General features: G+C 44.1%; 1 protein-coding gene across 3 annotated transcripts in view; it reads right to left on the bottom strand.

The window, feature by feature from the left end:
* Positions 1-23,460, bottom strand: part of CXXC1 (CXXC finger protein 1) — an 83,476-nt gene that overhangs the window by 32,471 nt on the left and 27,545 nt on the right. For all 3 annotated transcript variants that reach the window (XM_085870451.1, XM_085870450.1, XM_085870452.1), the window contains exons 5-11: positions 16,050-16,211; positions 15,824-15,949; positions 8,318-8,431; positions 8,031-8,209; positions 4,108-4,315; positions 1,358-1,468; positions 946-995 (exon numbers count right to left, since the gene is read on the bottom strand). In XM_085870451.1, the coding sequence (XP_085726577.1) occupies positions 946-995; positions 1,358-1,468; positions 4,108-4,315; positions 8,031-8,209; positions 8,318-8,431; positions 15,824-15,949; positions 16,050-16,211 (950 nt within the window). The remainder of the gene's footprint in view (positions 1-945; positions 996-1,357; positions 1,469-4,107; positions 4,316-8,030; positions 8,210-8,317; positions 8,432-15,823; positions 15,950-16,049; positions 16,212-23,460) is intronic.

Genomic DNA, 23,460 nt, shown 5'->3' with positions numbered 1-23,460 from the left:
TTGTGATCCAAACACCAATTGGATCAGATATTCATGACCAATAAAGTAGCAGCAGGCAAGGTCCAAGCTAGGCTGCTTGGACCTTGACATGTACTGTCAATCTCCTGTTAATCAGGGAAAACACAGGTTAAACTTTTCCCTCGAGTGGGCTTGAAGAATCAACACACTTGAAAATAAAAAAATACCCATGTGCAGGAAGAGGTTAAAATTGATATGGAAGATGACCGTGACTATATAAAGAGGGGAAGTATGCTTTCTACAAACTTTGAAAGACAAATCTTGCTGTCAGTCACATTGAGTGGGACAACGATACATTTGGACATCGAGATACTGAGAAACACAAATTGAAGGCAAAGGGAGTTAAAAAGGCCAGTTCAATGAAGAAAATATTTCAATAACTACTAAGCAAACATATTCCGTAATAAGCACAAAGCTGATGTGTCAAGAATGAACACAACTTTCCTGTTACAATTAATAATCACTACTTTTTTGACCTCCAGCTTATCATCAAAAAATGCCAAGTATGATACTGTGGGTTCCTGTCTCCCTCTCCCACCCCTGACCCACACCCCCAACCCTGAGGAAAAATTCTAACCCTTTGTTGCAGTGGCAGTAAAAGGCAGGATTTGTTTTCTGGATAACTTATGTCAGTTGGCAGGAACATGTAAGATGCCACAAGTGTATCATTTGAGGCTTGTGTAATTCAACATGGTGAATAAAACGACATGATGACTCGACATATATAACAAGAGCGAGAATTGCTTTGCAATACATGTCCACCACTGAATATGTTAAGAGTATTGGGGGGGGGGAGGGGGGAAATCTGATAAACCACAGGTGGGACGGACGGACTGACATACGGAGAGCAACCTTTTAGTCCCCTCTGTTGAAACCGGTAGGAGACTAATAACTCATAATAAATATCATGCATGATGCTAGACTCACCCATCTATTCTAGTCGGATACATCGATCCAAAAGATGTCTGACTTTCATACTGTGGAAAAAAGGAAAATACAAACATCAATTAAATTGCACAAATAGAAATCAGTTATAATTTTTATTCCAGCAAACTAATGAACCTTTTAATTAAATCGATTAATATATTAATTGTGAAGCCTGCTGTGAAACGTTTTGATACATTGCCTAAAACAGCACACAACCTTTGTGCCCACCCCCACAGCTGAAAGAGTTTAGACAACCCAATATATTTGAATAAAATAATCTGACAGTACATGCAAATGAAAATGTCCAAATACATTTATGGCATTGTCAGTCAAGCAAATTCCAACAAATAACTATAAACAAAAGAACTCTAGGAAATAGATCATGTAAATGAACATGCACAGGAAGACCAACCTTGGCATAACACCTCTCCATGTGCTTCAAAGCCGTTTTGGGGTTGATAGGATGTCCACATGACACACAAAATATCTGCAGATCAGCCTCGTCTCCTTCACCGTCATTCACCTGCCAATGTCAAGCGGAGGCACAAAGTTATATATATTTTTGTCATTCAAATTGAGAATGCAAAACATTTGTCTAAATACACCACCAATATCAGATATAGTATCAGCAGGGACCAAATAAATAAGCAGATATTAAATAATTCTACAATATTTCAAAAATAAGCAAACACTTTTTAAGATTGTAGTAAACATAATAATAACAAGTGAAATCCTTCAATACAGCACGTGTGGTGAAGCAAATGAGTACACTAATGTTAAAATATGCAATTTATGCATTTTCAGTTGAAAAACAATTAAAAAGCGTACTTAATATTTGAAATGTAAAAATCTTGTTATTATTGTGATAAGCACCTTTATATATATATAACAGAAGGAATGAAATCGTTCGATACAGCATGGCAGGGGACCGCAAAAGAATGATAGCATAAGAAGAACTTAGCTTTCAGCATTCGGCGATCGGCGCGAAATGCGATGGTGGGCGGAAATGACGTCTTTCGGCGCGAAATGCGATGGTGGGCGGGAATGACGTCTTTCGGCGCGAAATGCGATGGTGGGCGGAAATGACGTCTTTCGGCGCGAAATGCGATGGTGGGCGGAAATGACGTCTTTCGTTCATTCGTACATGAGAGGGGCGAGTTTCTTGGTTTTTTTTCCCGTCAAGCAATAAATTAAATGGTTTTCACATATATAACACATTAGTTTCCCAAATTTCCATTGAAATACTTGGGTATTTCCGTCAATTCTCGCTATTTCCGTCTATGTTACGCACTGCATCTACCGGACGGCCGTCATTGGCTGTCTTGAGGCACTGGGGGGGGGGGGACACCGGAGACGTGGTAGACACCGGGGACATTTCAAACTCGGTGCAATTGTATACAGCGCACGCGCTGTAATAAAAATAGGACCACTGCACCTGTAGCTGATGTGGGCCCTGGTCCGATGTTGTAACCCAGATTTGGTAGAATTCTGACTCGTGGGTCAGAAGATTTTTGAAGCAATTTTCACGATTTTCCCAAAAAATTGTTAAGGCCGCCATTTTGACACACTTCTAGTCATGTGATTAGCATGACCTCTGCAATTTAACATGAAGGCCCTGTCCTAAAGTAACTCAAATTTGGTAGCATTCTGACTGGTGTGCCTGGAGAATAAGATTTTTGAAGGAATTTACGTGACCAGCATTTTGACACACTTCCGGTCCAGTTATCTGCACAGCCTCCACAATTTAAGATCAGGACCCTGTCCTAATGTAACCTCAATTTGGTAGAATTCTGACTGGAGGGTCTGGAGAAGAAGACTTTTGAAAAAATTTGTGATTTTTCCCAAAAATTGACAAAGTCAGCCATTTTGACAGATTTCTGGTCACGTGATCGGCATGACCTCCCCAATTTAACATCCCTACCCTGGCCTAATGTTGTAACCCAAATTTGTTTGCATTCTCATGGATCTGGAGAAGAAAATTTTTGAAGAAATTTACTAAGTCAGCCATTTTGACCGACAAAGTCATGTGACCGGAACGAGCTTTGCAATCCCTATTACCAGTCAGGGGAGGAATGTTGCTGCCAAATTTCAGCCGGATCTGCCTAGCGGTTTGGCAAGAGAAGTTGAAATAGGAGACGGACGGACGGTGTGCAATGACAGTAACTTATCTGGAATTTAATTCCAGATAAGCTCACAACTAGAATGGCACTCTGTGGAGCGCATACCTCCATGAGGTTGAACAGTTTACGTTTCGTAACCCAATGATAGGCCGGATCTGCATTCCCGACTTTAACCAATATCCAAATCAACTTTTTCTTGTCACCCACCCAACTCATCCACTAAGTTACATCTGAATCCATCCATACCTTTTAGAGATATCATGCTATGTATTGTTTTTTGGCCTGATCTCTCAATGCTGAAGAATCACCGAAAATTCTAGCATCAGGATCCGAATCTTCCCCAAAAATCTAATAAACTTGTCGTCACACACCCAAGCTGTCTACCCAGTTTCGCCCAAATCCGTCCATAACTTTTTGAGATATCCTTCCCACAGAAAGGCAAACAGGCAGCAGTGAAAACATAACATCCGTCCATTTTTGTTGGTGGAGGTAATAAATTTAATTTGACCATTCAAATGAAAGTCACGTTGAACCATTCAGAATTATAGCTTTGTTGTGGCTTAACATTTACGGTGGCTGGCTTCAGATCTGAGGGTCCTGAGTTTGAACCCCTGTCATGCCAATGAAATAATACCAGGTGGGTTGACTGAGCCTGTCATTCTTCCGAGGTTGGCAAAATGAGTACCAGCTTACTGGGGCAATAAGCCATTTAAGTATACTGCATTGGAGTGGTAACCCATCCAGGACTGTGCTCCTTAACCAAATGCAACTGCCTCGGCATCCCTATGCACCTCATGGCATGAAAGGAATGGTTGGTTACGACTTTGTGGTATCTTTGGCAGGGGTGGAGCATATTTGCAAAGAACACTGAACAATTTGCCAAACACATGGCAGAGGTCTGGTGCATTTTCAATATTCGTTGGAATATCACAAATCGATAAAAACTTCAGTTCCACGTATCTAATTTTCACAATTATTCAACCTTATTTATTAGAAAATTTTAATCAAAGAAAAAAACACCTGGCCACATAGTTGAGCTCACCTCCTCATCCTCCTTCACCGACTGCTGCTTGGCTTTCTCAATGACAGCCTCAAGCTCGACAAAGCGTCGCTCCATCTCTTCAAGGCGTAGGCGTGCCGTCTGCTGTTCACGTCGAATGCGCTCCAACATGCGCTTGCCATGTTCTTCAGCCACGCATGGGCTCTGCTGCCACTGCTGGATGCGCTGGGGCAGAATCTCGTATATACGACTGGAGGGATGGGCGGTGAGAACCTTTGGATTAGGTCTTTTTGTATTTTAATATGTGGGCGCCAGCACCGTGGCCTTAAGAATGCTGGGTTAATGGAGATTAAATTATGGATCATATGGGCTCCCCTCCTCGGCCCGATTTTTCATGCATTTCCAGTGTCAAAAGATGGCTCTCTTATTTACACCACCATTAGTGTCAGTCTCCATACAAACTTTCTCTGCACCACACCACTCACCTTTCAACGTCACATGGAAAAGTGGTCACATGAACCATTTGGGGCGACAACACTCCACAACAGTCACCAAGGGTAAGATATCGTCGGTGAAAGCTTGGTCATAAGCCTTACCCAAAGTGATTGTTATCATTTGTCGTGGTTTCGCTCTGAAGTACGAATCTTAAGTTGTAGTTTTTTTTGAGGATTTCCAACATCTCACAAATATGCATGGACATTTTTATTTCTTTTTTTGACATGTACGAGGACTTCAAGAGGATGATCCATTAATTATGTTCGAGTTAAGCCCATAAAATTAGATGGTAACTACCCCCACCCCCCCCCCCTCTTTCTTGCTCACAATCAGTTTGGAATAAATAAATAAAAAGCTGGGCAACAGCACAAAAAGAGGGAAGTTTCCAACTGCAATAACATCACACATGCACTCTATTTGCTAGCTACCAAACCGATCAGCTCAAAAGCAATTGGCAGGAGTCAAATATAGCAAGTGTCGTATTATAATTGTTACACCAGAGTGTCCGTAAATACAGAATTCCTGAGAGCTGGGACCCTTCAGCACGAGAGTTGGTCAAAACGGTGTCTTTAAATGGAACTGCGTTCATTATTACTCTTCTTTGCCGTTACCCAAATGAGACAAAATCGACTGCAATCACACACGGAAAGCAGATGGTGAAAACATGCTTTTCTTTTTTTTAACCTTTTAAAGGATTTTTTTTTCTCTGAAAAGTACAGGGAAGAGGGTCGACAAGACGTTATGATAAACTGAACAAACTAAGTGAGTCAAAACATACAAAGAGGAGAATGGGAATATGCAAACTTATATACAATGAATCCTTGCTATAATTCATGGACCGGTGTTTGTGCGTTTGCTTGTTTGTTTGTCATGCTACTGCTCCTACAGTTCTGGGCCAATTACATCCAGACTTGCTACAGAGGATCAACATGACCCCAATTAATGTATCAGGATGCTTTTATCTTTGCCACTGGTCTCAGGGGTGTGGGGTAGGTTGAGGGAGGGGGGGCTCAAATTTTCTATGTAAATGTGTGTCGTGCAGTCGCGCTACTGCTCCTACAGTTCTGGGCCAATTACATCCAGACTTGCTACAGAGGATCAGCATGACACCAATTAATGTATCGGGATGTTTTTTCTTTGCCACTGGTCTTAGGGGTGTGGGGTAGGTTGAGGGAGGATTGGGGCTCAAATTTTCTATGTAAATGTGTCGTGCAGCACCGCTTCCAGGTGGGGGAGGGTAATACAAGTCTCCCTCATTTACAGTGCAGTATTCCTGTCCCCACATTTTCCAGTGTAGTGAGGTGTTTTGAATTATAAGCAGTACATACGTTTTTGCTTCATGCATGCAACCCAGATTCTTTTTGGGGGGTTTTTTTTTTTTTTTTGCATGTACAGAGCTGTCAGTTGCCTATACATCGCCCAAATAAAGGTATGCATCAGAAGAACATGTTTAATGCTTAAAACAAGATCTCCCATGGGGCGGTTACTCTGCTAGTGAGAAATAAAAGCTCAAATCTTAACCACTTGGTACCATAAATCACACTTTTACAACATGACAATAATGCAGGTGGGGCTTCCCTTTTCTCTGATGCACAGAGTTGACGGAATTCAACACAAGGCAGCCAGTTTTAAGAAACCAGGGGCAAGACGAGAGACTGTAACAAGCAAGGCCTGCAAGCAAGGCCTTGAACAAGCAAGGCCTTCAACAAGGGCCATGTGGTCCCCTTTGTCCTTTTTAGACAGAGGCCTCCTGGTCTGCCCTCCATCTTCTTCCTCCAGGCTCTCCAAAAACCAGCATGGGTTGATTCCACAGAGACTTACTCCTCCAAGCAAGGTCTCCGTCATCCTTGCACATGAGCCGATCTCCTGAGCCTTTCTTGTGGACTCATATGTACGAGTCTCTCTTCGTTCTCTCTCTCGCGGTCGACTCCCATTCTCTTCTTCTGCCTGGGCAGAGTATCCCTCTTGGGTATTGCCCAAGGAGACAGCCACTATAAAAAAAAATAAGCATGCATCTTCTCCTCCGGGCTCCACAGCCCACTGCGCTGCCATGGATGGCAAAACACTGGCCAGAGAGATCATAATTGGCATTTTTGCACACATGACGTGTGCCTCTGCGATGGGAAGTCCTCACCTCGCCCCGCTCACAAAGAGGTTTTGCATATACATAATTAATCTGCCTACCCTGTCCATAAATTACATACGCTGCCTCCTCAGCATCACGTGTAACAAACGATTTACTCTGACAGAACACTGTTACATGGCAATCTAACCTACGTGAAACACACGGACCATACTACACTTAGCACATTCTAGATATGGATTCCCCCCCCCCCTCTCCCACCCCTTCCAGGTTACAGCATGTATGCACATAGTGCATAAAAATAAAGATTAATCATTAAAAAAATTCATAACTACAAGTTGAAAATATAAATAAACTGGAAGGTTGCTCGGTTGAGCGCATACCTCCACCACGTAATGCCTGATCCACAAGAACATATTGGGCCCAATAAATTTTTGAACAAGAAAAAGAACAATCAGAGATTGCAGACCCTCACCAGGACTTCTTTTGAGTGGTGTATTTTTATAGGTTCGAGGGTAAATCCAATATGGCTGCCAAACCATGTGACCTATGATGTCATTTGTGTGACCCTTTTGTTCCTCATGGATAGGCGATCATATGTGTAAAGTTTTGCCTCGATCTATTCAGCCATTTCAGAGGATTTTTTGAAGGTTTTTTTGTTATTTTTTTTTAACAATATGGCTGCCAAATCATTTGACTGATGACAGCATCAAAAAAAAATTTCTGGACCATTTTATCCCGGGATGACCCTCAAAAAAATTTATACTGATCGGATGTAGCATTCTACATATGAAACTGTCGTAACGAAGGCACCGGTATGCCTGGTGTTGGCTTAATGGTTATGGTGATGAGCTTAGGATCCCAGGATCCTGAGTTCAAATCCCAATTCGTTGTTGAATTAATACCAGGTGGGGTTGACTCTGCCTGTCATCCTTCCGAGTGCCAGCTTGCTGGTATCCTGTGTCGGAGTGGCGACCTGTCCAGGATTGTGTCCAATAAAGGAGACTGCTTAGGCAGCACCTGTGCTCTGCACAGAGTATGGTCCCCATGAATGGATGGATGGATGGATGTCATTTTTCGCCCTCTCTATCAATGGTGAAAAATCACTAAAATTTTTAGTTGTTGGATCCGGATCCGGGTCTTCACCAAAATCTCATCAGTTCGTCCTTGTCACACACCCAACCTGCCCACCAAATTTCATTCGGGCCAGTCCACAACTTTTTGAGATATCCCATTCACAGACAAAGAAAGACATACAGACGGGGGTGAAAACATAACCTCCTTCACCTTCAGTGGCAGAGGTAATGCATGAATGAATGAATGATTGTCAAGAGAAACAACATGAAGGCCAAAACAAAAAAAAGTTGAAAGAAACCAAAAGACCTACTTGGCTGCGAGCTTCATGCCGCACTCGACACTGCAGTACTTTGAGGTCGGCCGAGCAGGCTGCACACAGTTGGGGCCAAGACACTGCTTGGGCTGCGGAGTCTCACGTGCATCGGACCTGTCAGCATGCTTCACGCGCAATTTGTGCCGACTCTTCTCACGGTGTCGCTCCGAGCGTGACTGATGACGAGACAAGGAAGGGGAGGGAACACATTGGAGAAAAGGTTCAATTGGATCATAAAATTCCTCGGTGTCTGTTCTTGCCGATTACTGCATCATGCATTGCACCTGTCTGTCAGAGCGACGCTCCCGTTTCTGCACATGCTTCAGTTTCACGGCTCTCTTACGGAACGGGCTGCGGTCGTGCTCAAGAGAATCCTCCTTACCACTGCTCCATAAAAACTGGGGGAGGGAAAGTAATGAATAGAGTTGGGAGAATGAAAAATAAGAAAGTTCATGTAGAGTGGAACACTGGCAAATTAAACAGCAGAAGGAAAATTTAAGAAAATATTATTTAGCAAATTAACAGAACTAGCAAAGAACATGTCCTGATGGATGGATTAACTCCCCCACATTTTTGAGGTCAATGGCGTATTTTATTATGACTTGTAATACCGGCTTCCACCAGGTGGTGCTCTACAATACATATTTACATAGGATTGGGGTCCAATTTACATAGGAAACAGCCATTAGATTCATTCATTTAGTTTAAATCAATCTACGATTACAATTTTGAAATTACACAAAACTGAAGACACCACCAGGACTGTGGGACTGCCCTGACTAAACAACCACTCATTGGTCAAAACCTCAGAACTGAGTCTTACCTGCTAGACAACTGTAAAACTTGGTGGTGCCTTCAATTTTGAATAGAGATCCAACAGGTTTTTGGGTGATTTTAGCAATGACAACAAAACAAGGAAAAAACAAATAAATAAACCAAGCAAAGGAAGAGTGGTATATATCGAACGGAAGGGCAAACAAGGCAGAGGAACGGAAGAAGTCTCTGAATGGATATAATTACATGTTAATTTCGTGCCAAGCCTGACAGCCACAAGGGCCATTTCCATCAATGCCCTCTTGTCACAGTCACAAAAATTACTGGGTTTATGGCGATTCTGGCTGCACCCACTTTTTATATTCTTGGCTGGAATGCCCTTTCTTTTCCTGATGAAATAATAGCATTGACCTTGAAATTGAGAAGCTGGCCAAATAATAGAAATCAAAGGGCACTATAAACACAAAAATTATTGTTCAGTGCATTCGTAAATTTACTCATGCAGCTGCCATATGCACGTAACTATTGTGATCACGCACGCAGTCTGTTTGTTTGCCTCATAACTGGACAACGAAGGCAGCTATAATTGCCAAATTTAGCAAAGAGCTTCACATTGTGAATGTCTTGGACAAATTAAACTTTCAGCTCACAAGGATTAATATAAAATGAAAATCAGTACAGGACTGTATTTACTAACACCACAGCTAAGTAACAATGCAAGTTAAAGCAACACCGCCCCACAGGGCGGTGTTGCACTTCAGAGAAAACAGCAGCGAGAGTAATCACCTCGCTCAAGTGCATTACAGTTCTCAAACTCTCATGATACATTACAGGCTATAAGCAATGATCTGTATATGAATGAGCACCTGGTTTGCAATCTTATGATTGAAAATAAATGACTTTTCAGAAAAAGGAGCAATTTTGAGTTACTTCTTTGAACTTTTGTTGTTTTAATAAAAACAATAAAAACTTCATTTCAAACACAGATTAATGCTGATAAATATTCATTCTTGGTGAAAAGTCACGATTTTTTGCGTTTTTAATTGGGCCTCAGTGCACTCTCCAATTTTGGCCTTACTGCCCTGGCAAGTGTTCTTGTTGTGTCCTCGGTGGCCTTCAAAAGATCCATACTTTTCAAGGAAAAACTGCCTGTGCCCTTCAAGTTGCAAATTTTTTGCCAGGATGTCAGGGCATAAGGCCACAAAGCAGACTAGAATAATTTTGAAGGAAAAGCAAACAAGTAGTGGTGCAGTCAAAGTACACAGCCCCCATGTCACATAAATAAATAACAAATAGTCCGGCACGCGACATCGCCGGGACACCTTTGATGTCCGGCGATACTGCCTTGCAGCACATGGAGTTGGAATTAGGAGGGAGTGGAGTACAATAATTGATCAATTGCATCTATCTATAATTCCAGGTGTGTGTGTGTGTGTGTGTGTGTGTGTGTGTGTGTGTGTGTGTGTGTGTGTGTGTGTGTGTGTGTGTGTGTGTGTGTGTGTGTGTGTGTGTGTGTGTGTGTGTGTGTGTGTGTGTCCGCTGTTTCTCGACAACCACTGGTCCGATCTAATTGAAACTTGCCAGGTATATTGCTGGGGACCTGAGGATGTGCCTTTTCAAGGTTTGATATTAATCGGACAAGTGCTTCCCAAGTTATGACCATTTATTTATGAAACCAATGACAAGACACGTTGTTGCGTGGGCGTGGCGGATTGGGAAGGGAAGCTCAGCCGCGTTCGCCATTACGGGTTACAACGTACGGGCTTCCGGAAAATGATGACTTCGTGTATTCTAATGATTTCTTATACGCATTTATAGATAAACACAATGCCCCAAGTTATGATCGTTTTCATATTAGACGGTGCATAAATTTCAGTAACAGAGTGCTGGTATGCTCCGAACCAGGAAGTAAATTTTTTTCTCTCTCTCTTCTCTTTTTGATTTTCCTTACCACGACATTGCGAAAAGGTAAAATACATTGGTGCAAATTGAATAATTGGGTATTACAACTAAATTGCGAATAATCGTAACTGTGAATAATATGCGAACTTCCGGGCCACGCACGTACGGGCACGCGAGAGCGGAGAAACGGCCTGTGGGGTTGTTTCTTGCTCGCGGTTTGAATATTAATTATTATTATTTTTTTATTTACGGGCACGTACTAGTAATTTAAACTAGAAGAGCACTCTGTAGAGCGCATACCTCCACCACGTAATGCATACCTCCGCCACGTATTGGGCCAAATAAATTTTTAGGTCATCTCTTCGAGCATGACCTAATAATATGGGTGTCGATGTCCTTCGATCCGTCCGTCAGTCCGTTCACAATGAAGTTGAAGCGGAAGATCAGGTCATTAGTGATCCTGATAGAGGTCGATGAGACATACACTATGGTATGACTTTCAAGGTCACCGAAGGTCAAGGTCAAGGTCACTAGGCCTTTGAAGTTGCGAAAATGACGATTTTCAAATTCTATCTCCTCCGCCATTTCTCAAGCGATCTTGAATTTGATTGTTGCATATGAAATCTATGGGACAATATCTAAATTTTGGTCGGGCCGGATTTTCGATATTCGCTTTCGTTTTCGTGTCACGTGACTTCAAAGTTGGCAAAAAAATGCGAGAATGACGATTTTCATGCGAAAATGACGATTTTCAAAATCTGTCTCCTCCTACATTTCTCAAGCAATCTTGAATTTGATTGTGGCATATGACTCTATGGGACAATATCTAAATTTGGTCGGGACGAATTTTCGAATTTCGCTTTCGCGTCACGTGACTTCAAAGTTTGCAAAAACTGCCCTACCTTCAGGAGGCTATATATTTTCTCGCAGAGATGACCATCACTCACGCATGGGTGTATTTTTTAAATATCATTCTTTATTTCGTTTTTGGCCCGATCTCTCAATGGTGAAGAATCACTTTAAAGATTAAATAATTCTCGTATCCAGATCCGGATTCGGATCTTCATCAAAATTGAATCAATTCTGCCTTGTGACACACCCAACCTGTCCACCAAGTTTCATCCGAATCCGTCCACAACTTTTTGAGATATGGTGCTAAATATCGTTTTCAGCCCGATCACTCAATGGTGAAGAATCACTTTAAAAATTCTCGTGGTCGGATCTGGATCCAGGTCTTCACCAAAATCTAATCAGTTCATCCTAGTCACACACCCAACCTGTCCACCAAGTTTCATCCGAATCCATCCACAACTTTTTGAGATATCGTGCTATATATTAGTTCAGCCCGATCTCTCAGTGGTGAAGAATCACTTTAAAAATTCTAGTGGTCAGATCCAGATCCAGATCCTCACCAAAATCTAAATAGTTCATCCTTGTCACACACCCAACCTGCCCACCAAATTTCATCTGGATCCGTCCACAACCTTTTGAGATATCCTGTACACAGACAAAGAAAGACAGACAGGGGTGAAAACATAACCTCCTTCCACCTTCGGTGGCAGAGGTCATAACTAGATAATAATAGTAAAATAATAAATTTCTTAATCAATGGGCTAATAGCATACCTAAACCACCAGTGTTTCATCCGAATCTGAAACTTTTTGAAAAATCAAGTAATCAAAAATTAAATAATTAATTGATTAATCAATAAATCAAAAATACGCTTTGTAGTCAAATCACTTGTTCACCGTGTCCAAATATCAGCTTCCGAGCTCAAAAGGTGCCCGAGATATTGCCAGGATGAGAAATAAAATAAACAAGTAATTAATAAATCGATAATAATTAAGTATTTAATAAATTAATTGATTAATCAAAAAATAAAAAAATACTTTTTCACCAAAGCACATCTTCACTTTTGTCCCCAAATTTCAGCTTCCGAGCTCAAAGGATGGCTGAGATAATCTCACAAGATCATACATCTGATCAGGCTGAAATTTAAAACATATTGTTGTGGTTGACCAAATTCGCAAACCACCATTCAGGTCCCTTAGGTGAGATATCTCTGTAAGTATATGTGTAGTTAGGCCCAAACCCGTTGTCTAGAGGGAATAAATGTCATTCATGAGGGCTGCGACTCTTCAGGATAGCCGTTTTTCTTTTACTATCTTTATTTTGGACCAACCGCCATTATTACCACCACCAACCACGTCTCAACAGCCATCACAACAACAACCACAAACCACAACGCCGCTTCACCGTCACAACTCGCCACCATCGCATCACCGTCATCTCGCGCCACTCGTGGGCACCGATGCTGGACTCGTGTAGAGCGCGCACCGAGCAGCGTGTTCAAAAGCATCGCGGACTTTCCGCAGAAAAACGGATCAAAAACGACTCACGCCCACTTTTGTTCCGTCCAATCGGTGAGCGAGGGGCGGTTTGGCCCCGCCTCCAGGGCGTTGGAGGGCGGTCGCTATATGCAAATTCATGGATCAAAAAGCATTCACGCCCACTTTTCCTCGGGCCAATGGGGAGCGAGGTGAAAGGTCGGAGGCAGAGGGTCAAAGATGAAGGAGCGAGGCCACGGGGGATATAAGGGGCCGCGTTCGTCAGTCGAGGGAGTGCAGTTCGCAGGAGGACGAGTTCGGAGTTGGAAGTGGAGAAGAGAGCAGTTCGCAGTTAGCAGTTCAGTGCAGTTGGGAGTTCGCGGAGTCGGAGTGAAGAGGACGGAGCTGTGGAGAGGCGGCGGCGGCGATGGCGGACGAGGGGGTGCTCGCGTCGGATTCGGGGAACTGCGGAGAGAAAGGCCGGCGGCGCGACCGAGGTCGTGGTGGAGACGCTCGTCGCGGGACCCGCGATTTTGTGAAATCCTCCTTTCCCCGAGCATCAGCAACCCCCTCCTGTTTCCCCCCGCGCTGAGATAGTGCGACAAAAGGGGGCCCCCTTCCCACCCCCTACCAGACACTGTCCGCGAGGCCCGCGGAGTTGAGGCACCACCGCCGCTCCGCGTCTCATCATCAGACGGGTAGGCCCGACACGGTCTCGGCCCCAGGCCCGCCTACCCCCCTCATCCTGGAGGGTGGTTCTCTTTTCTTTTGCTTTGGGAATATGTGTTGTCGGCGCCGTCTGTGAAGTAAAATTGTATAAGTGTTGCAGAGTGCCCGGTAGTCGGATAGATCTGCATTGTCGCATTTGCTTTTTGTCTTCTTCTTTTCCATGTGCTTTTGGTGGAATTGTATATGTGTGCTTTCCGTTCATCGCGAAATAAATGTGCTTATTATTGAACTGTTTTCCCTCTTTGCTTCGTCTTTTCTTTCATTGAATCCTCATCTTGCTTCACGTAAAGGGTTGGTCGTGGGTTAAGACGCCCGATAATTAATCGAACCGTCGAGGTCGACGAATAACACCGCTCGGTTATCCCGATAGTACGGAACGGGTCGCTTAAGTGGCCCGTGTCCGAAGTCGACCTGCGGCGAGGTGCGATCGCCCGGTCTACCCTCCGTGTGGGTACTTAGGCAGGTCGAATTTGGCGAGCAACCCTATCCCATGCGGGGGCCGATTGGCTCGATCGCGGTGAGACCGAAAGGTCCACCCGTGACTGGTTCCCGGCGTTAGTCCGAGAGGGTCACGACTGGATTGTCCGTCCGGTGGGCGACGTGCCGCGATTCGAGTTACGTGGCCGTCAGCACGCCGGCGGGCGCGAATCCGCGACAATATGTTACCCATCACTACTCGATCATAACTGAAATTTCACATCGATTGACGAAGTGATTCAAAATAAATAATTTTAAGATTTTTGTTCAATCCAATAGAGCTGCCAGACTATGTGACCTATCAATTATATTTGTGAACACCCTAGTATCCCCAGGGCTTGGGGCCATGTATGAAGTTTTCCCTCAATCTGTCCAGCTGTTCTGGAGAAGAAAATTTTTCAAGATTTCTTCTTCGGAAAAAAAATCATAGCTGCCAAACCATGTGACCTACGACATCATAGGTAGATAACATTTTGTTCCTCACAGATAGACGATCATACCTATAAAGTTTCGCCTCGATCTGTTTGTAAAAAAAAAAATAAAACATGGCTGCCAAACCACATAACTGATGATGTCATCAATTCCCCCCCTCCCTCCATACAATTTTGCCTGAGATGACCCTCAACATTTTTTCATACTGATCGGATAAAGTGTTCAACGTGTGCAATTATGATATCTTAACGAAGCCACCTTTAACATAGAAATTTAAAAAAAAAAAAAAAAAAAAAATCACATTTCCCACAGGGAGTCTTGACATGTGTGGTTTCAATTTTTCCCAATGGAGCAGTTTCGGAAATAGAGGTCCAAAGTTTTTCCTTTTTTTTTAACATAGCTAAGACACCATGTGACCGAAGACGTCACAATTATCATTACAACATTCCACATGAGTCGTCGCACCTCTGGTGAAAATTTTGGCAATCGGATAGGCGGTTGCAGAGAAAACAGAAAATTATCACAGACAGATGGACGGAGAGACGGACGTACAACCCAAAAACATAATTCCTCTGGGGACTTCATCAATAATAATAATAATAATAATAATAAATTTGAATCTGAAAAGCAATATCCTTCTTTTGTATGCAGAACATGGTGAGTTTGCATAATTTTTGCAGGAGAGCATGGCTCTACTGAAGCAGGAACTGGCAATATAAGGGGTGTCGGTGATAGATCGCCTATTCTTAGCAAAGGACACCATACAATCTTTAATGTCTCCCAATTAATGCTCGCAGACACGACACCCCGTCCAACGTCCATCTGAGAGAGGGCACACACATTGATGCATCACCCTGCCAGAGTAACACCAGGAAGACAGCTTAGAACTGGGTCAATATTCAAACCCAAGACTCAATTGCTCAGAAGTAAGTGTGAATACCTCTAAACTATCCTGTTAGCCAAAAAGGGACATTGTAGGTACATCAAGTTTTGCACAAAAAGTTTTTTTTGTATTGTTAGTACAAATTAAATAATCAAAAATATATGAAAATTTTCATAACACAAGAGGCTAAACCATTATATACATTGCCTTGATAAATTCACGCAAAAGAGTTGACTATCACAGCACGATTACTCCCTGGTAAGCACCTGGTCAATGTGGGGAGAAGCTGCATAATCATGATAAGGAGGAAGGCCGTCCATGGAGTCAGAGGAAGTGAAACCACCACCGTATGGAAGGGGATGCTGATTGTCATCCCGAATCCGCAGTAGTTTCTGTGGGGTGATAAAATGGGTCAGCATCAGGATCAGGATTGGTAAAAGCACTCAAGCACAAGTTCTGAAGCGATGATCTACTACTACTACTACTACACACCCTGGAGCGAACGATGCACTGGCGCAGACGGCACTTTTGGCGAATCTTATTCGGCCCGCCAAACTTTTTCATGTCTCGGCAGAAGTCGCAGCGGCCACAGTCATCCGTCCGTCGACATGCCTCACACTCACCGCACATGCGTGCAGAACGCTTCATTTGATGCTGTTTCCACAAAAACATTGGCCACAAGTCAATGTAAAGAAGAGAGAGATCAAAGGTGGAGAGGGTGGCAAGTCAAAAATGCACTTTACCATCAATTGGATAACATTTCTTCATATTGTGGCAACAATAACATCATGAAACTCAAAATTGTGTAAACAAAGTCAATGACTGAGTATATTACCATGCATTGTACAAAAGTGAACCTTGCAACTAATGCCAGAGCAGCACATGCTAACACCAGCCACAGGTGAGGCAAATGGAGGAGTGAACTACTCAGACAGATGAGACATGGAAACTGCTCGGAATGAAACTCGTTTCTCACCTAAAACCTATTAAGCCAGTTCTAATGTATTATAGATTTTCTGCATCTGTGTCAAACATGATGGATCAGAGCAAATTTGCAAAAATTGCAGCACAATTGGAAGCCTGCATTCAGTAAGAATATTTTCCATAACAATTGACCTTCGTACAAGTATATTATATTTACATACATATATAGATGAAGACTACAAGGGGAAAACCAGAGATGTCAGGATTAGTCAATTTTGAAGAAACTGAAAAACAAAGTTTCAAGACTTTGGTGGACTGTTTAATAACTGTCATATAGATTTATTTTCCAGTAAAAGGAAGAGTGATCATTGGCCGATCAAATTAAGCATGTAGCACTTGCCAAGCTTCTGTGTTATTTAATTTAAGAGCAAAGAACAAATCAATGTTGCAAACTGACATCACTGGTTATTCCCTTGTTTAATAATTGCCATACAATTTTAACCCAGGATGTGTAGCAAATTCATGCTTGTTGTTATGAGCATACATTACATGACTTTGGTGATCACAGATTATTTTTTTCAACATTAAACATTGTTTTTTTGTTTGATTGGTGTTCAACACCATACTCAAGGGTATTTCACTTATATGACGACGGATTCTCCATTTCTTACTCCGTACGACTTAATATGATGGAAAACCGGGAGGAAACCAAGGATAAACCACCCCCGCGATAGCCAAAGTCACCTCATGTGACTCCCTCATATACCTAAGCAGGTTGATTGGGCGGTGGATATATCGAATGAGGATGGGTACTCAGACGCGCTAACCATTAAGCCACGGCATGGGTCCCATAAAACTCACAATAAAAGGTTTGACCAGGCTTGAACCACGATATGCACCAACTACGGAGCCCATGATTTAACCAAATAGGCCATTGTAGTGCTCAGTTTATGCTGTGAAAGTTTTACAACCTTTCATTTTTTAGTTTCTCAACTCTGAATATTATGGTGGAACAGTTAACATGAATGAAAGAGAGATAACCAGGAGTAAAGTACTGACAACTCTGGGTTTCTACTTGTTCAGCTTTGACAACACTTGTTTTTTCATTGCACGGCTAAACTTTATACCATATAAATTATGTGACACCCCTGGTTATTTGTTAAAGAAATATTGTGAGAGGAAACCTTATGTTGCCAACTATTGGCAGGTGCAATAACCCTGAAATTTATATTAAGTGACATCTCTGGTTTTCCCCTTGTGGTCTTCAGATATATATATATATATATATATATATATATATATATATATATATATATATATATATATATATATATATATATATATATATATATATATATATATATATATATATATATATATATATATATATATATATATATACACACACACACACACACACACACACACACAGTAGACTAGGTGCAAGTCGTCACCATCGGGACCGAGAAAAAAGTGCCGACTTACGCGTATGCAAACATTCATGACTGTGGGGTGAAGGATGAAGTCGCGCGTGGCCTGGACACGTATGTGTGAGAGCTGGCTATTGTACCAAAAGGAAAACACAATCCTCGGGGCATAGGTGGGGTTCATTGGTGAGTTGGAAAGTGATCAAGCAAAGATGGGAATTCATGAATCAGTTTATCAAAAGTAAAGATAATGAACAACTGTAAGACAACTCATATACCATCGGTGATGGTATGGTGACAAATTGCATGACACACAGTCATCGTGGTGATGATTACCACTCAATGCCTATGTGTAAGTGAGTGCGGTGATGTACAAAACAAGCCAATATAAAACCATGATCGGACTTCAACACGAAGCTCGATCGATCCTTTACTCCTTCGCGAAGTAATCCGTTACATTTGACTGCCTCAAACTCTTGGGCATCTGGTGTATGAGAAAGGACTCAAACCGGTCATTGTATTCCATGATGTTGTCTGGGCAATCCTCCACCGAAAGATAGTACAGTATCGGCCGAATATTTGGCCGAAACCGAATATTTGGCTTTGCCGATATTTGCCGAAACCAGATGATGAGCACGTCATCGATATCTTCAAAGGACACACATTTCACACGTTTCACACTGACCACCGGCCTCGCGATCTTCTCCACTTGTCCAAATATCTTGCCCTTATTCTTCAAGATATCGTTCAATGTCTGCCGTTTGATGTCCAACTTCTCAGCTATGGCTGTTTTCTTCATCAGTGGGTTTGCGTCGCAAAACTGAATCATGTCGTATTTTTCTTGGTAGGTTTTAGTTGTAAGCTTACGCTTAGTCGCCATTGTCCTGCCTGCAGTGCGATCAACGTGTGTACGCAGTTATAAATAGCCTATCACTGGCGTGTAAACCAATGAACGAGAATCACGATTCCATGAAATCGGGCTTCTCACGAGGCAGCAGTTCCGTGTGACGAGTTAGGAGTGGTAATTTACTCGAGTTTCCATTACGCGGGAACGGACAACATCTGACGACTTAGACGAAGTGACTACTTAGAGATGACGACTTACAGAGAGATGACCCTTTATTCAAAGGGATTTAACATGAGATAAATTCGGGACTTTTTGACGCTGCCGACTTCGGCGAAGTGACAAGTTACACGCTGCCGACTTACGCCTAGTCTACTGTATGTATATATTGTGACGTTCACGGGACTTGAACAGTCCCGCTAACGTAAAATGAGCCGAAACGATGGAGGCGGTTTACCCTCTACAACCCAAAGATGGCGGTTCTAATCGCTCTACCGCAAACGGGACGAGGAAGGTGGCACGAGTCGCTTTTCACTGAGTTGATAACGTTTATTTCTCGAACCAGAAATAACAAGACTCGGCAACAAGAGGGATCCGGGGCGATTCGACGGGATGGTGGTGTGGGTTCGGGCATGGGGAAAACACAAACAATTCCAATGGATATACCAATCTCAAACCCAATGGATATACCAATCTCAATCTCAAATCAAAGGCGCCAGGTGTACACACACACACACACACACACACACACACACACACACACACACACACACACACACACACACACACACACACACACACACACACACACACACACACACACACACACACACACACACACACACGTAGCTGGTTCTGGTGGTCAGGCTGGTCCGTGGTGTGGACGCAACAGTCCCTGGATTGGCGTCGGACACGAGCTGGCGTTGCGCTCGTCAGGGGCAGGAGACACCGTGGTGCTGTCGACCTCCTAGTCCTGGCCCAAGTCTGCTCACAGCCGCCAGGGAACCAGTTCTGGCGCCAAGTTGCGAGCAGGAGAGGGAGGCAGGTCCGCCCGCCGTTCGACCCCGTACTCCGAGCCAGCAGAACCCCAGAGCCAACCAAGGTGAGGCACAGGAAGGCCTCGAAACACGATGAAACCAGGGCCGAATCAGCGCACAACACAGCACGTTCCCAGCACAACAACCTCCACCAAAACAGTTTTTCTGTCCCGATCTTCTTCCTCTTCACCTTTTCCCCGAACAGAGCCTTTTTATCCTCGTCACTTCCAATCGAGCCGTTTTATTGGCCCTGCGCCGTCGCCTTCCGCCAATCGTGATCACGGGGCGGAGCCATCCGCAGCACTGTCCTGTGACGTCACGGCAAGCCTCCAGGGAATACTAAAAGGGGTTTAAGCAGACACACTTACCCTATCCCGTATCCCTATCTAATTACGTGACAATTATCATTTCCCCCTTGAAGAAATGGACATTTACTAGACAACTTATCACCACTGAATTGCTACTTATTACATCGAGATCCTGATACACTCGAACAGCATGGCATACCTAATTAAACATCCTAATTACCCTTTGAATGCATACCCCCCCCTCCCCTCAAACGTAACAATATGTATGTATGTATGTGTGTATATATATATATATATATATATATATATATATATATATATATATATATATATATATATATATATATATATATATATATATATATATATATATATAAATATATATATATATATATATATATATATATATATATATATATATATATATTTATTGCGGTTCGAGAAACCGTAAACTTGTAATTGTAATGGGAAACCGTAATCCCTCCAACACCAGTAGCAGCCAACATACAGTGGTCCCCAGTCAGTTATTTCATTCATGTCGGTTCAGATAGTCCCTTCCTTATTGTTGAGTGGGTCGAACGGGACAGTGCGTTGTGTAAATCTCATAGTTGGGTCTGATTAAACCTCTGAACTTCATTCCTACTCTGCCTTTTTCTCTATTCCTGAGGTAAATGCAAGCAAACGGTCCCCACGTGAGCCAGCAGGTGCAACGCACAGACACCTATCGGTAAAAACCACAGCCACGCCCTTTGCATAAGAATGCGTCCTCACAGAAGACCAAGGGTAGCAGTAGAGGCCAACAATAAACGCCAGCGCTGCACAGAGCGTGTGCAGCACAACGATGAGACCCCCACCCACTGTTCAGGTGATCAGAGGCAAAAACAACACACCAAATGCTAACAACATACAGTATGCACGTGGCGCACTCTTCTTCAATCCAAATCTCCATGAATAAATATATCTGTCCCCTTTTCAATCTGAATCTCCATCTAATAATTATATCCAATCCTTTCCTCAATTCCCTGACACAGATTGGGGTTGGCATCATGCACACGACACCGCCTCTGATAAGCGCGAACACGATGCTCGATGGCGTGCGGACCCGCACGCTGACCACGTGCACAATAGCAGACCCGCGTGCACTGTATGGGGCATGCTCGATGGTGGGTGGAACCGCACGCTGACCATATGTACAATGGCAGACCCGCGCGCATTATACGGGGCATGCTCAATGGCGGGCGGACCGGCGCGCTGGCCACGTGCTTAAAGGCAGACCCGCACGCACTGTACCGGGCATGCTCGATGGCGAGCGGAGCCGCGCGCTGACCACGTGTACAATGGCGGACCCACAGACATTGGACTGGGCATACTCGATGGCGGGCAGACCGGTGCGCTGACCACATGTACAATGGCAGACTCGTGCGCAGCCCGTGATATTTTATCATCGTACAGAATGGGACAAGAATAACACTCATCTTTCGTTGGGTCTGCGCATGGGGTTACAATAACATCTTACCGTCGTTCTTCGCTCACAACAGCCACAAATGTCTCCCACAGAGGGCAGACATCCTCCCGCACCTCTGCTTCGATGCAGCTGCAACCAGGCAGAGGCATGCTGTGCGGCCGGATCGCTCGGGCCGCGTGGCACACCACGGAGCAGGCACATTGACCAGCACCAACTGCGGGACGCCGGGGCACGGCACGGGGTTCGGTGCAAGGCAATTCATATTGTTACGAATTTCGGTCCGCCCGGCGTGCGATCGGCCACGTAACTCGAATCGCGACCGCGTCGCCCACCGGAACGGACAATTCAGTCGTGACCCTCCTTAGAACTATCGCCAGGAGCTAGTCACGGGTGGGTCTTTCGACCCCACCACAATCGTGCAAATCGGCCACCCGCACAGAATAGGGTTGTTAGCCAAACTCGACCTACCTAAGTACCTGCGCGGGTAGTTAACCGGGCAATCGTAACTCGCTGCTGGCCGGCCTAGGACAAGAACCGCTTAAGCGGTCCGTTCCGTGCTTCAGTGATAACCGAGCGGTGTTATCGCCGGCCCCGACGGACGTGATTAGTTACCAGGTGCTTACACCCTTCTACCAATTCCTTCCGTGATGCAAGATGGAACTTTCAAACAAAAGAAAGGACGCAACGAAACGGGGAACAGTTCGACAAGTACATTTATTACGCAATCAGAAAAGGCAAGCACGTATTCACAGCCATACAGTAAGAATGCAATTTACAAGCAAGAGTTACAACCGAATGAAGCAATGTTTATTTACATGCACTTAAACAGTTTCTACTTTACAAGACATGGCGCCACAACACGCATTCAAAGAAAAAGCAAGAAAAGAACCCCTCATAGACAAGGGAGTCAGACTGGGCCCGTGGGCTTAATGGGTGTGGAACCTGGAGGAGCGGCCAGGTCCACGAGACCGAAGGGTCTTACCCGCGCCCTCGTGGCACGATGGCGGGCAAGCCGCGATGTCAGCGGAGCTGCGCCTGGCTTCGTGCCCTGGCGTGGTCGGCGAGCTCTCTCCGGCGCTCCCCGTCTGCCTTTCCCGTCGGCTTCGAGCTCAGTCTCCCGGTGAAGCGATGTTTGCAGGATGGAGTTGTGGAGGTAAAGAGGCGAAGGTGGTGGTGTTTGAGTTGTAGTTGTTTGGGAATGATGTTGGTGGTGGAGATTTGGTTGTTGGGGGATGATTGGTCCAAAATAATGATAGAGAAAAGAAAAACGGCTATCTCAAAGGATCACAGCCCGGTGAACAAGGAAATTCCCTCTAAACAACGGTGGGGAAATCTAACTACACATATACTCATCGTCATAACTGATCCAAGGACCCTTTATGGTGGTCTGCGAATTTCCACAGCCGTAACAATATCACGGAGTTCGGTGCAAGGCGATTCACATCACGGAGTTCGGTGCAAGGCGATTCACATCACGGGGTTCGGAGCGAGACGATTCATATCACGGGGTTCGGAACGAGACGATTCATATCACGGGGTTCGGAACGAGACGATTCATAACACGGGGTTCGAAGCGAGACGATTCATATCACGGGGTTCGAAGCGAGACGATTCATATCACGGGGTTCGAAGCGAGACGATTCATATCACGGGGTTCGGAGCGAGACGATTCATATCACGGGGTTCGGAGCGAGACGATTCATATCACGGGGTTCGGAGCGAGACGATTCATATCACGGGGTTCGGAGCGAGACGATTCATATCACGGGGTTCGGAGCGAGACGATTCATATCACGGGGTTCGGAGCGAGACGATTCATATCACGGGGTTCGGAGCGAGACGATTCATATCACGGGGTTCGGAGCGAGACTATTCATATCACGGGGTTCGGAGCGAGA

The sequence above is a fragment of the Eptatretus burgeri genome, chromosome 2 (assembly GCF_056783735.1).
Source record: "Eptatretus burgeri isolate ZD-2024b chromosome 2, Ebu_testis_v1, whole genome shotgun sequence".
Taxonomy (NCBI): domain Eukaryota; kingdom Metazoa; phylum Chordata; class Myxini; order Myxiniformes; family Myxinidae; genus Eptatretus; species Eptatretus burgeri.
The sequence above is the reverse complement of the archived record's forward strand: the minus strand, read 5'-3'. Positions and strand labels throughout refer to the sequence as shown.